This window comes from Mustela putorius, unplaced genomic scaffold, assembly GCF_011764305.1.
Source record: "Mustela putorius furo isolate JIRA1106 unplaced genomic scaffold, ASM1176430v1.1 tig00537227_pilon_pilon_pilon, whole genome shotgun sequence".
Lineage (NCBI taxonomy): Eukaryota > Metazoa > Chordata > Mammalia > Carnivora > Mustelidae > Mustela > Mustela putorius.
Genome location: NW_025422368.1, coordinates 12,738,082 through 12,753,006, shown reverse-complemented (window position 1 = coordinate 12,753,006; position 14,925 = coordinate 12,738,082). Strand labels below are relative to the sequence as shown.

General features: G+C 37.6%; 1 protein-coding gene across 2 annotated transcripts in view; it reads right to left on the bottom strand.

The window, feature by feature from the left end:
• Positions 1-14,925, bottom strand: part of GXYLT1 (glucoside xylosyltransferase 1) — a 54,407-nt gene that overhangs the window by 32,550 nt on the left and 6,932 nt on the right. The window contains exons 2-3 of one of the 2 annotated variants that reach the window (XM_045072975.1): positions 10,898-10,990; positions 2,070-2,241 (exon numbers count right to left, since the gene is read on the bottom strand). In XM_045072975.1, coding sequence (XP_044928910.1) covers positions 2,070-2,241; positions 10,898-10,990 — 265 coding nt within the window. The remainder of the gene's footprint in view (positions 1-2,069; positions 2,242-10,897; positions 10,991-14,925) is intronic. The other variant, XM_045072976.1, reaches the window with a different exon arrangement.

Here is a 14,925-nt window from a genome sequence, read left to right as displayed (position 1 = left end):
TCTACCTCATCTTTACCTGATACATAAATCCTATCAATTCTTGGATAAATTAAACTCAAAAAAATTAAGCACTAATTTTATTACCAGAGTGTGTATACTAAAAAATGTCTACACTTAAAATCAGACCAATATGAAACTGGTTAGAAAATATTTGTCTATCTGTGTATTTTTAATGTGGATGGATATTCCCTCAATATACTCTACATTCAGTGGGAAGTCTGCTTGAGCATTCTCTCTCTGCCCTACCCCCACGCAAATAATTACATAATTTTTTTTTAAATACAGTATATATTACACAAGTAATCACTCAGCCAGATTTGAACAAAACACTGAGGCTGTGTGTAAGATGAAACAATAATTTCATTTTTTTATTACACTGCCAAAAGTTTCCACAGTTCCCTAGCAATCTGTTGCTGTTCTCTGAACTCTTAAGACAAGAGTAATTCCTCAGTTAATATTTTCAAAAACAATCCAAAGAGATCAAGCTCACAAAAGCATCTATCAAAAATACAGACACCAGAGGCACCTGGCTGGCTTAGTCGGTAGAGCATGCAACTCTTGATCTAAGGGTTTAAGTCTGAGTCCCATATTGGTGTAGAGATTACTTAAAAATAAAATATTTTTTAAAAACCACAGACAGACACTGGGGCGCCTGAGTGGCTCAGGGGGTTAAGCCTCTGCCTTCAGCTGAGGTCATGATCCCAGGGTCCTGGGATCGAGCCCAGCATCAGGCTCTCTGCTCAGCAGGGAGCCTGCTTCCCCCCCACACTCTCTGCCTGCCTCTCTGCCTACTTGTGATCTCTCTCTCTCTGTCAAATAAATAAATAAAATCTTTAAAAAAAATACAGACACTAGATATATTTAAGTAAAGCCTAATACCCCTTGGACTCAAAGGTTTTGTTAGGAAACTGAAAGACTTGAGGTCACAAGTAGTATTTTTCATTCACTATTTTGAACTACTTTAACTTTAGAAAACATCAAATAAATGTTTCTCTACATATTTAGACCAAACATAAAAACCAAATCAGTTTGAAATTTAATTTAGTGTATAGAGAGAGATAAACTGAGATAATGGGGAGGGGGAGAGTCACTATTATTATCTTTACTACTGTCTCAGAACACAAGGTAGTGAGATTTTAGGTGATTTTTCTTTTTCTTAAAAGTTCTTCCCCCATATCTATTCTATTCTTCTTGCACAGTAAATTTTTTTTTATTGTTTAGGAGGCTACATAGCTGTCCTGATTAAAGAGAATATTCTTAACCCTCACAAACAGCTGTAACAGTATGGTTACACAATTAAGTTTAGACCAATAGGATACCCGCAAGACTGTCAGATGCAACTTCTAGAAAATATTTACAGAGGGTAGGAAAGGATTGGCCTTCTTCACTCCTTTCTCCCTTATTTGGTTAAAATATGGGTGTGAGAGCTGAAGAGTGAGTAGACCCCTTGGAGCATGAAGGAGGCGTCTTATATTAAAATGGCTCAGTCATAAGACAGAAGCCAGTGTCCCTGAAGACACAGAGCTACCATATACCACAGACTGCTTACTCTTATGTGAGAGAGAAATAAACTTCTATCTTGTTTAATACACTGTTAGTTTGGGTTTTCTGCCAATATAGCCAAACTGATTGTAACTAATACAAAACCAAAATAATGAACTTTCTTATCAAAACAAAAAGCCACTTCCTTCCATACCATCAATCTAGAGCTCCCACCCCTGAAAACAAAATTAAAATCTTTGTGCTCACTTTGTTTGAGGCACTCCCAAGCCAATGATGGGAATGAAATTAAGTCATAGGACTTTCAGTCAAATCATCCTAGATCTACAGTCAATGAAATAAAACCTCCATGCTTGTTAAAGGACTTTAAACAATGTACTTCTTTTTGAAAACAAACCTTCCTCTTATACCTAGATCTGGACTCTTAGATGGAGTGGCAGCCCAACTCTAGGAGGGCAGTTAGGTACCGAGTAAATATTTTTGTTCAATGAAGGAATAAAACAACATTCTATGACAGTATATCATTAAATATTCATCTCTAGAGTCTTAACAAAGTCTCGAATACTTACTATGCCTTTAAAACTATCATGTAGTTGATCTTCAGCAAAAATATGGAACTGAAGAGGTCTGATGCTGAAAATGATAGCTGACTTCAACATGGTTACAGTTTCTTCCAGTCTTTCACCACAGGCAACCACAGCGAGGTGCATTCTCTGAATGGGCTGTACATTCAGACCATACCTAACAGAAAAGAGAACCACATTTTCCAACACTTTTAGTATAGGGTAACATGTTAACAACATGTTTTTGACCATGTTCAAAAACTGAAGTTAAAAATTTATACTTAAAAGGCAAAGAAATATCAAATTACACAACAGTACAAGGTTGAACAATTCTATATTTCTGCATCCTCAACCAGTCTTTCTCAGCCAATGTTCCTCACTAGGAACCACAAAAAGAACTACTACTTTCTCAATTCTCCCAAGAATAGCACATAAGTAACACCATTCTACACAAGAGAAAAGTTAATTCATTACTCAGACTACATGCATTGGAGCTTAATTCTCCCAAGGAACCCCCCAAATGACAAAGGGAGCATCACCGACTGAAGATCTTCTGTTCAATTACGTTTTAGCTTTTTTATTTAAAAAAAAATCTCAAAAACATATTGAAATAGAGAGAATAGAATAAATCCCCATGGACCCCTCTCCTAACTGCTATGATCATACCATTCAAAGGTATTCTTATTTCACCTAAAATCCCTCTTCACATCCCCTTCACTAACCAACATATCATTTTGAAGCAAACCCAGACATAAATTCATCCATAAATATTTCAGTATTATACCCAATCTTCAATCATACTAATTATAGGAAGAAGTTTCTTTCACATAAATTTTTTCACCTATAAACATTCAGTTCCACTCACCAAGTAATCAATGAGAGGTAAAAATTTCTGATGTGGTCTAAAATGTATTTAAACACCAGCATGGCATTTTGGAAGGAAAGATTCCCTAAACCCAAGTTACTGGCGTAGGCTATGTCAGACCCTACTTCTAATACAGAACAGGGGTGCAGAGCACTGGGCTTAAGGTACATAATAAAACTCATGCAACTTAACAGTGAACTAATAATAATCCACTAGCATATAAAGAAAAGAATTATGTGTGACTACATTGTTATTAAATAAAATTATTTTTTTTAAAGATTTTATTTATTTATTTGACAGAGATCACAAGTAGGCAGAGAGGCAGGCAGAGAGAGAGGGGGAAGCAGGCTCCCCATTGAGCAAGGAGTCTGATGCAGGGCTCAATCCTGGGATCCCAAGATCATGACCTGAGTCGAAGGCAGAGGCTTAACCCACTGAGCCACCCAAATTTATTCCACAGCAAGACTTCACAGAAGTCTCTACACACAAAGACAAATATTATAAAACCTTCTTAAGAAAATAAGTGAAATGTTCTTCAGGGTTTAAAAAAAAAAAAAAAAAGCCCTCTAAAATCAGTACCAGGTCTGACTCCTCCCAGGCATTTTAGCAAGACTTGTTTTAGTCACACCGCCAGCACTCCTTCCACCAGTTTCTTTGGGAGGAGTCCTGTCAACTACATTGCATTTGCTTTTGGTTATATGCCCCTTTTTAGCAGAAGCATTATATACAGTACAGACTTCAACACCTATAATGATAAAACAAACCATACTTTAAAGATTCACTGCCTACCACCCTGCCCCTAGACCCCCAAAACAGGAAATGATTGCGACCCCAAAATTTTTAAAGTAATCTTCCACCACTAGAGGAAGGGATTACTAAAACCTTGTAATAAGATAAAGGGAAGCAGCCAACCAAGTAATTTGGTTCCAAAATGATTACTGGTCTGTAAAAATGTGCTATATTTTAACCACAGCATGAATAAGAGATAAGTCCCTATAAATTTAAAGAAATATTATCCAAGAGGTCATTTTTTTAAAAGTTTTTTTAAAGATTTTATTTATTTATTTATTTATTTATTTATTTGAGAGGCAGAAAGAGTGAGAGAGCGTATATGAGAAGGGAGAAGGTCAGAGAGAGAAGCAGACTCCCTGTGGAGCTCGGAGCCCAATGCGGGACTCAATCCCAGGACTCCAGGATCATGACCTGAGCAAAAGGCAGTTGCTTAACCAACTGAGCCACCCAGGCACCCCCAAAAGGCCATTTTTAAGTCAAACCTATTTTCCTTTTTTTCTTTTTGAAGATTTTGTTTATTTCTTTGATAGAGACACAGTGAGAGAGGGAACAGAAGCATGGGGAGTGGGAGAAGGAGAAGGAGGCTTCCCGCCAAGCAGGACCCCGATATAGGGCTCGATCCCAGAATGCCAGGATCATGATCTGAGCTGGAAGCAGAAGCTTAAGACTGAGCCACCCAGGTGTCCCTCAAACCTATTTTTCTACAGATAATATAATTAGAAAAAATTCTACAGATGATTCAAACATAATAGCTCACTGCTTCCATGGCTAAATATGGTTGATCATATGGCATCTGGTTGATCATAAATAGGAATTATGACACTAATGAATGATAACACATAGAAGAAAATGAATCCATAAATCTAAGAAGACACTAAATAAAAGCGTTGGGGGAAAGGAAAAACCTTTCTTTAAAAACAAGTATCAGCCAATAATGTAGAAGGAAAGAGAATTCCAAAAAATCACTATTTTGCAATCATCACTGTAACCAGTACCTTGAACAAAAATAATGCATGCTACAACCACAGAGTATCAAGGTACTATCCCCACACATTACAAAGGGGATAAAGGTACTGTTACATGTAGAAGTTAATAGAGTATTTTAGATGATAAATTCTAATACAAACACTGTTAACAGATTTCTAAAACTTAGGAATAGACTTATTTCAAGTAACATTTCTGCTATGAAGGAATCATGTGTCTTCCTTTTTTTATTTTGACAGCACAAAAAGCTTTCAGAGTATTCTTTTTATATATATATATTTTTTTTTTTTATTTTTTTATTTGACACAGAGAGAGAGAGATCACAACAAGTATGCAAAAGTCGGCAGGGTGTGGGAAGCAGGCTCCCCACTGAGCAGAGAGCCTGATGCGGGGCTCGATCCCAGGACCCTGAGATCACAACCCGAGCTAAAGGCAGAGGCTTAACCCACTGAGCCACCCAGGCGCCCAGCTTTCAGGGTATTCTTTCAACCTAGTGTTCTCTCTAGAAAATAAAACAATGTTTAATAGTATTTAAGCCAAGAATTAGCATTATAATAAAACATGCAAAGTCAAACCAAATTAAATTTCTGGTAACAATCACCTCCACTAAAAAGTAACAGCTAGGAACCATCCTTAAAAACTTGCAGTTAAGGGGGGTGCCTGGGTGGCTCAGTGGGTTAAAGCCTCTGTGTTCAGCTCAGGTCATGATTCCAGGGTCCTGGGATCAACGAGCTCCGCATCAGACTCTCTGCTCAGCGGGGAGCCTGCTTTCCCTCTCTCTCTGCCTGCCTCTCAGCCTACTTGTGATCTCTGTCAAGTAAATAAATAGAATCTTTTAAAAAAGAAACAAACAAAAAAAAAATACCTTGCAGTTAAACAAAATGGAAAACTGTGTTCGGAAACATTAATGGCGGGGCGCCTGGGTGGCTCAGTGGGTTAAGCCTCTGCTTTCGGCTCAAGTCATGGTCTCAGGGCCTGGGATCAAGCCCCGCATCCGGCTCTCTGCTCAGCAGGGAGCCTGCTTCCCTCTCTCTCTCTCTCTCTCTCTGCCTCTCTGCCTACTTGTGATCTGTCTGTCAAATAAATAAATAAAATCTTAAAAAAAAAAACCATTAATGGCAATTTCCTTACTGTATAGCTTAAAAAGAAAATTTACCTCTCACTATTCAAAAAAAAAAAAAAAGTGTTAAAAAAAAAAAAAAATACAAAAAACAAAAAAAAAAGTGTTGAATTATTATACTAGGTTAAAAAAAACTACTTAAAGAATTGTACAGGGGTGCCTGGGTGGCTCAGTCGGATAGGCATCTGCTTTTGGCTAGCATTGTAATCCCAGTGTCCTGAGATCAAGTCCCACTTAAGGCTTTCTGCTCAGTGGAAGCCTGCTTCTCCCTCTCTCTGCTGCTCCCCCTGCTTGTACTCTCTCTGTCAAACGAATGAATAAAATCTTTTAAAAACAAAGAGTTGTATATAATCATGTTTGTTTGTTTGTTTTTAAGATTTTATTCACTTATTTGACACAAAGAGAGAGAGAGAACACAAATAGGCAGAGTGAGAGGGAGACGCAGGCTTCCCACAGAGCAGGGAGCCCAATGTGGGGCTCCATCCCAGGACTCTGGGATCATGATCTGAGCTGAAGGCAGACGCTTAATGACTGAGCCTCCCAGGCACCCTTATATAGTCACTTTTGAAGCAAAATGCAATACTTGGAAAAATCTTCAGGGTCTTACATATAGCATAAAAAAGAAAATCTAGAAACTTAACATGAAATGATGTACTAATTGTTAAAACATGTTTTTAAATAATCTGTACAAATATAGCTCTAAAAACTAGCATGGGCCACTCAAAGTAATACACATAACACTAAATTCACTTGTAACCACAGATTCCACTAATTGAAAATCAATTCCCTTCATAAAGATTAAATATTTTTAAAACTCCAGCTGCAAAACAAAATTAGTACATTAAAAGAGAATTTTTAAGTAATAACACTAAAATTAGGAGACTGTTTAGAGGTGCCTGGCTGGTTCGGTAGGTACAGCATACAACTCTTGATCTTGGGGTAGTTGAGTTTAAGCCCCATACTGGACACAGAGCTTACTTTAAAAAAAAAAAAAAAGACAGAGAGAGAGAGAGAGAAACAGATTGCTTAATGAAATAACTAAAACAAAAAAGAAACTAGAATGATATTTATACTCAATGGCAAAAACAGATTATCCTAAGAGAACATAAAATAAGCATTAAAAACTTAAGAGGTAATTATCAATACAGAAAATATAAAGAACATAAGATTAAGAAGCTCAACAAATATGAAAATACATTCATCAAATAATCAACAAAATATAAATCAGTAATACTCTATCATTTTACTCTAATAAATGCTAAAATTTTAATTCCCAACAATGCTAAGGTCATGGTGACATCTGTACATTTACACAATGTTGATGCAAACTTAAATTCATACAGTTTTTAGAACACAATTTAGTAATATAATTCATCCTCTTTAATGAGTATTTGAACTTCTTCCATATGCTAGACACTGGGGATAAGCAAGAAAGCCACAATCCTGACCTCATACAATTTACAGCCACTTGCAAAAAGAAAGAATTTTAAAAGATTTCATGGGAAAGCATGGTAACTGCCTAAATGGGGGAGAAAAAAAAATAAAGACTTATGGAAGCTCACTATACAAACATCAAAAGTAGCAGTCTGGAAGTGCTGGGGAAAATCATTAGTTATTTACCAGTTGCCATGCACCTTGTTCCACATGGGGCTTAGACGATGAACAGGGTATACCCACAGGGTATCTCTCTGCAAAGCCAACAGTCTGGAAGATGCACAACCACAACAGATTCATAAGCATAGTGATAAAGAGAATACTGAGAAGGGGGAAGCAGTGGGTAGGAAAGGGAAATCGCTGGATAGGAAGGAATGAACACAATGACTAAGGGAATAGAAAGCAAGAGGCTATCAGGAACAACAGTGTGAAAGGAGCTGGGTATAAGAGTCAACCGTGAACTGACATGAACAAAGCCAGCCATAAATCAGGATACAAAATACAGACGAGGGAAGGAATGAGAAACCAGATCATGAATTCCGGTGTAAACAAGAGAGTCTGAGGCATCTGAATCAGCAAGGTAAAAAAATGACCAAAATGCAGCTGGAAACTCAGTTCTGGAGCTCAGAAAACAGCTCTGAAGTAAAGCTATCAGTTAAAAAGATAATTCTGAGGGCACCTGGGTGGTTCAGTCAGTCAAGAGGCTACCTTAGGCTCAGGTCATGATCCCAGTGTCCTGGGATTGAGTCCTGTGTCAGGCTCACTACTGAGCAGGAAGCTAGCTTCTCCCTCTCTCTCTGTCAATCCCCCTGCTTGAGCCCATTCTCTTCCTCTCTCAGATAAGTAAATAAAATCTTTAAAAATTCATTAAAATTAAAAGATTATTCTGTGACTATCCAGGGAGTGCGGAGAGAAAAGGGCAGAGTCCTAAGGCACATGAATATCGGTCAGGACAGGGAGAGGAGTAGAGAAGCAGAGAGATCAAGTAGCTGAGATCCTTGTCTTAAGAGCCAGAGACTGACAGAGTTGAAACAAAGAGGAAGTGGTAACCAGTGTCAAAGGTACCAAAAAAATTTGGGGCCCAGAAGAACAATTCAGAGGTCAGAGGTGACTTCACAGTAGGGGACGAGGGTTAGTCAGATGGCCAGTGCTGCTCAGACATGCTGAAGAGGGAAGGCGTTTTGTTGTTGTTTAAGAGCATGAAGTCAGTAGATACTCTCACAAGTCTTGCTGATGAAGAGAAACAGAGTGAACAAAGAATTCTTGATGGTAAAAAAGGGTTGAGTGCAGAATGTTGTAGAAATTTTGTGTTTGGTTTTGTTTCAAGAACAGAAAAGACAGGAGAGGTGTGAGCGTTCTGACAAGCTGCTGGGACAAATTCAGTTGGTCAGGAAATGATTTAGTATATACGGATTTGAATTACTAAAAGCCTATGCACATCAAAAGCAGTTTTTCTTTTTTATATGATTTTATGTTCACTGTATAAATTAATTGGGAGAAATAATCCCCTAGATAAGCTTTGATCAAAATAAAAGTCACACACTATAAAGAATTCCAATTGGGGAAGCTGGGACAGGCCTGGGAGGAAAACGGCGCCAGCTAAGGGCCCACTGGTGCCTGGCAAAATGTGGACCTAAGGTCTGTAGTAACTGGGAATTTCAAAGAAGCTTTACCAGGTGGGCAGACAAGCTCTTAGAGTTAGGAAAACTAAGGTGCTATTCAGAGTTAACACTGCAATGTTGGGTGACAATGATACGGCAATTATATGGCATCTTGGCTCGTCTCCCACGTTCAAACAGAGTAAATAAGAAAGATCCTAAATTCTAAGTAAGAAACTAAGTTTGAGAGATTTTACATAATGATTTGATACATACAACAATATGGTTATAGACATATACTGTGGATTTAATATTACAAGTAGAGAGTGCAACAGAAAAGTATAACTTAAAATCTCAAAGTCAGAAAAGTAATAGCACAAGAGTTTACAACATTATGTATCCATCCACATGTAATTCCTTCCAAGGAATACTTGGAAGCATTAGGAAAATAATGAGCTGGAGAAGACAAAACAAGAAAAATAATAAGCAGAGCCTCCAGTATTCAGACTAGATCAACTTCCCTCTGGTACTCTTGTACTCAGTGGAGGGGGAGGGAAGATTACTGCCCATGTTGTAACCTACAAAAGGACCTGGGTTGTACAAATCAGGGTATAGTTTTCAAGCTTACCCAGCTTTCAGAGTGAGTAGATTTATGCCACAAAGCTGGAGATAGCAAAGTGGTGGCTGTCAATACTCTATTCATTAGCAAACTTTTATAACAATGAAAAGCTAGATATATAGAGCACAATATAGAATGCCAATTCTCCAAATTTACAAACAAGCTGAAGGACAAATATTATCTTTAAAAAGTTAGTTTTTACAAGTTTGAATAATCTGATTTAACTAACTCATATTAGAATTTCAATCACCCAATCTTTTCCATAGCAATGAGATATAATTAAAATAATGGATTTCAATGACTCCTTCCTAGTTGTTCATGGTATGTATAATGTATTAGGAATACAAGAATATAAAAGTATATACTACTAATATGTATAAAGAACATAGTTCTTCCCACCTAAAATACTTTATCACCTGGCCTTGAGCCTGACTCATTTCCATGTTCCTCATGTAGTCACTCCCACCAGGAAGCCTTCCCTGAGGCCTTAAGATGATCCCATCTGATGACTCATTTGCTTCTCCCCTCATCACAGCTCTAACTTGTCACCCTCTATCTTTATCTCGGGGTTATTAGTGTGAAACTCCTACAGAATGCAAGCCCCAGAAAGATGGAGCCACATTAACAAGACTCAGAGTCTGGTCTAAGCACCTGGCACAGTACCTAGAAAATAGAATGAGTAGAATTAAAATTTAAATTAATGATAAAGACAGTAAAAATAAGTGGCTCTCAAAGAAATTTTACTGTTAGGAAGGGCATTTCAGGCTATTGCCTAAGTATCCCCTGCCACTATGTCAACGAGACAGTCTGATTGCCCTTTCCTATCATCACTTCTTTCATTGAAGGTGAGAGCAGAATCCAAGGCCTTCATTATCCAGAGCCATGTACAAAGCCAATCTACTGAGTGACATACAAGCTCAATTAGCAATGTCATATCAATATTTGTCCCTTCATTAAACACTTATTTTTATCCTCTCATTCCTCAATATTCAATTTCTCTGACAATAACATAATCTGTCCTCAATTATCCCCAACCACCTACCAAAATGTTTTTTCAGCAGCTTTAAAGTAGATAAATGCCATATATATGTTTGTAAATGTCAAGGGAAATCTATCTTTACCACCTGTTTAACAGTTTCTTACTCAGTTACCTAAAATTATAACATAAATGCTAAAACAACAGTTTACCTTAATAACACCTAAAAACAAATTAGAGCATTTTATACACAGTATATACTAAAAATTAGTTATAACAACTATAATGCAGGATAAATAGAAAACCCAAGCAGAAAATGAATTCCTTGCTTATAAGACAATACTAAATTACAGGATAACATTTTTGTGTCCTATTACAGTCAAAAACTTACTATGTACTATCTAATCTTACCTACACTGACCTACCAATTAAATTTAGGTGCCTACCTAAAAGCCGCTTCCCAAAAGCAGTTCATTCCACAAACATCAGAGGGCAGCATCCAATAGGGATTCCAGTAACACAGAGAGAAATCTTTACACCTAACAAGAGTAAGACAGAAATAAAGAGTCCTATGTAAGTATTTCAGTTTTAAAACTAACAAGAAATTTACTTAATAACATAACAACTTACTGTTCAATTTTACAGTAAAAAAAACTGCAAATCGAATTTTGTAAATTCAATATGGCTAAGGTAATTTGAGGAGTTTTGGAAATTTCTCCCTTATTCAAGGTATTATTTTAACAAGATTTAAAACTGTTAGGTAGAGGGTAGCTGGGTTATGGACATTGGGAAAGGTATGTGCTATGGTGAGTGCTGTGAACTGTGTAAGACTGATGATTCATAGGGCACCTGCGTAGCTCAGTCATTAAGCGTCTGCCTTTGGCTAGGATCATGATCCCAGAGTTCTGGGATCAAGCCCCAGTCAGGGTCCCGGCTCCACAGGGAGCCTGCTTCTCCCTCTCCCACTCCCCCTGCTTGTGTTCCCTCTCTCCCTGTGTCTCTGTCAAATAAATAAATAAACTACTTAAAAAAAAAAAAAACTGATGATTCACAAACCTGTACCCTGAAGCAAATAATACATTATATGTTAATAAATTTAAAAAAAAAAAAAAACCCTCTTAGGTAGCATATAGTACAGACTGAAAAACCACTTCCTAGTCAGGAACTCTCCAAACATATTAAAATTCCCTCCTCAGATGGCACAGAAAATATGGAAATACGTCTAAAATTTTCCTTTGTTACTATACAGATTCCCCTAAAATAAAATGCATTTCAGCCAAACAAAATATTTGCTTATCCTGGAGCAAAATTAAAATGCCACATATGCTGACTTTAAAAAGGAAGAGAGGATCCCTGAAGGCTTTTAAATTAATCTTCAATCCAAACTAATCATATGATGTTTTAAACTGGGAGGGCCGGGGAGGAGAAAAGAAAAAGAAAGCACACTGATATCCATGGCTCAGTTTCATTATGTACATTATCTTCGTTTCACTATATTATACAAACCAAAATGGAGGAAATCAGTGTAGTCTTTCCTCTTAGATTGTAGGTCTGAGCTCAGTAACAAGAGCCATAACACCTCATCTTACAGAAGTATGTTTTTCAATGTTACTACTTTTCAAAATAATAGTTAAGTTTGAAATTCACGGCAGTGAGGCCTCAAGACTAAAGCAGTTAAGTATGAAATCAGGGTAAGTCACTAAACCAGGTCACCTCATGTCCCCTCACCATGTAACTTTGTTTTCTCTTGCTATAAATTCAATTATATGTTACTGTTCTTACAGCAAAAGGTCTATGAAATTTCGTACTTGCAAAGATTTCTCTCACAAATGCCAACAGTCTAGGACAAAGTATCTCAAACTCAGGCCACACATGGAAATCACCCAGAGAGCCCCATACAACAACTATTATATCAGAATCTCTGAGAACTGGGTGGGGCCAAGATGGTTTTTAAAATGCTGCTTGGCCGGGGGGCGGGGAGCTAGGTGACTCAGTCCTTAAGGGTCTGCCTTCTGCTTGGGTCTCATCCTGGGACCGAGGCCCACCTGCTCTGCTGGGAAGCCTGCTTCTTCCTCTCCCACTTCCCCTGCTTGTGTTCCCTCTCGCTGTCTATCAGATAAATAAATAAAATCTTTTAAAAAAATAAATAAAATAAAATGCTGGCTAGGGACGCCTGGGTGGCACACTAGGTTCAGTATCCTGCTTCAGCTCAGGTCATGATCCCAGCGTCCTAGGATAGAGCCCCGTATGAGACTCCGCAGAGGGTCTCATTCTTCCTCTCCCTCTCCCTAGGCTTGTGCTCATGCTTGCTCTCTCTCAAAATCTTTAAATAAAATAAAAATAAAATGCTGCCTAAATAATTCTATATACTACTGATAAAAATCTACAAAGTCAGAATTTTAAAACTGATAGGAAAAAAAAATATTGTAATTTGGTTTATCTTTACATGGACACCATTTTCAAGCCCAGCATTAAAAAAGAAAGAAAGAAAGAAAGAAAATGTATGCAGACCAGCAAGATCAAGAAATGTTTGTCCCCTCTCAGGCATGGTTAAGTATTTTTTAAGTCTTGCATTTCCATACTAGAGACAGGCTCAGTGGTCGTGGTAAACCGCTAACACAGTTCTTTTCAAATTCAAGAGCTTTCACATCCACTTAAGCCTCACAACAAACTTGTTCAAATAGAGATCTCCATCTTTCAGATACAGACGTTATCACAGCTTTCTTTCAACAAATCCACAATTTATTTATACTCAAAACCTACAGTGTACCTTTGTTCCAAGAAGGACAAAATTAATCTGGTTATTCCACCTCCTGCTGTCAAACCTTATAGCAATAGAAAATAGAAATGGAAAACGAAGTCTCAAGGAAAATTATTCCCTAATTAAATTCTTCCATAAAAATTATCCATTGAAATTATAAAGTAATACCATTTTCTGTCTCAACTTGCAGTCTTTAATCTCCCAGGCCTAAGCAACCACAACTCTTTTTTAAGAGAAAATCTTTTTTTTTTTTTTTTTAAGATTTTATTTATTTATTTGAAAGAGAGAGTGAGAGACAGCATGAGAGGGGAGAGGGTTAGAGCCAGAAGGAGACTCCCCGCTAAGCAAGGAGCCCAATGCAAGACTCAGTCCTGGGGCTCTGGGATCTATGACCTGAGCAGAAGGCAGATGCTTAAACAACAGAGCCACCCAGGAACCCCACAAATCTATCCTCTGTCTCTATAGATTGGCCTGTCACAAATACTTCACATAAGTGAAATTATACAATATGTGGTCTCTCGAGTGTGACTTCCTTCAGTCTGACCCTTGAATATATTTTCAAGTTTCATCTACTGTAGTATACTTCAGTACACTTCATTCCTTATCAGTACAATTCATTCGTTTTTATGCCCAAATAATGGATGGATATACCACATTTTGTTTAGTCATTCATCAGTTGATAGACATCTGGGTCATTTTCCACCTTTTGGCTATTATAAATAATGCTGCTATGAACCTCATTTACATTTTTTCTACAAATACATGTTTTCAATTCTCTTGCATATATATACCTATATACCCACAAGTGGAATTGCTAGAAACTATAGTTATTAATGTAGATGAAATTGCAGGGAAAAAGTCAAGTTTTACATAAGTTTCATAACCATAACTCAATGTCAAAACATAGTTTGTTAAGAAGCAATGTTTTTCTTTCTGTCTTTAATGGAAATATAAAACATATGCACTACTGAGTACACATACCACTATTAAAAAAAATCATAGGGGCGCCTGGGTGGCTCAGTGCGTTGAGCCGCTGCCTTCGGCTCGGGTCATGATCTCAGGGTCCTGGGATCGAGTCCCGCATCGGGGTCTCTAATCAGCGGGGAGCCTGCTTCCTTCTCTCTCTCTCTGCCTGCCTCTCAGTGTACTTGAAAATTCTCTCTGTCAAATAAATAAATAAATAAATAAATCATAAAACACTGATGTGCTGCTGGCAAGAGGTAGCATAATTTAATGTTTCTTACTTCCCAAGCTTACATTCTCTCACTTATTAAAAAAGTTTTTAAAAATTGACAGTAGTGGGGTGCCTGGGTGGCTCAGTGGGTTAAAGCCTCTGCCTTCCACTAAGGTCATGATCCCAGGGGCTCAGGATCGAGCCCTGCATCGGGCTCTCTGCTTAACGAGGAGCCTGCTTCCCCTCCGCCCCCCACCTGCCTCTCTGTTTACTTGTGATCTCTGTCTGTCAAATCAATTAATTAATTAATTAATTAATCTTTTTAAAAAATAAAATAAAGTAAAAACTGACAGTAGAAACTCCTTATGTACCAGTAACTGTTATCACAAGCAAAGATTAGGGGGAGAGAAGAAAAAAAAAACTAGTCTGGAGCCAGAAAGCAACTGTACTTTTAGGCCAGAAAAAAATAAAGTTAAAAAATACTGGTAAAGATAGTTCTCCAAGTTCTGGTTATTAGCTGCTTTTGTTTTTATTCCTTA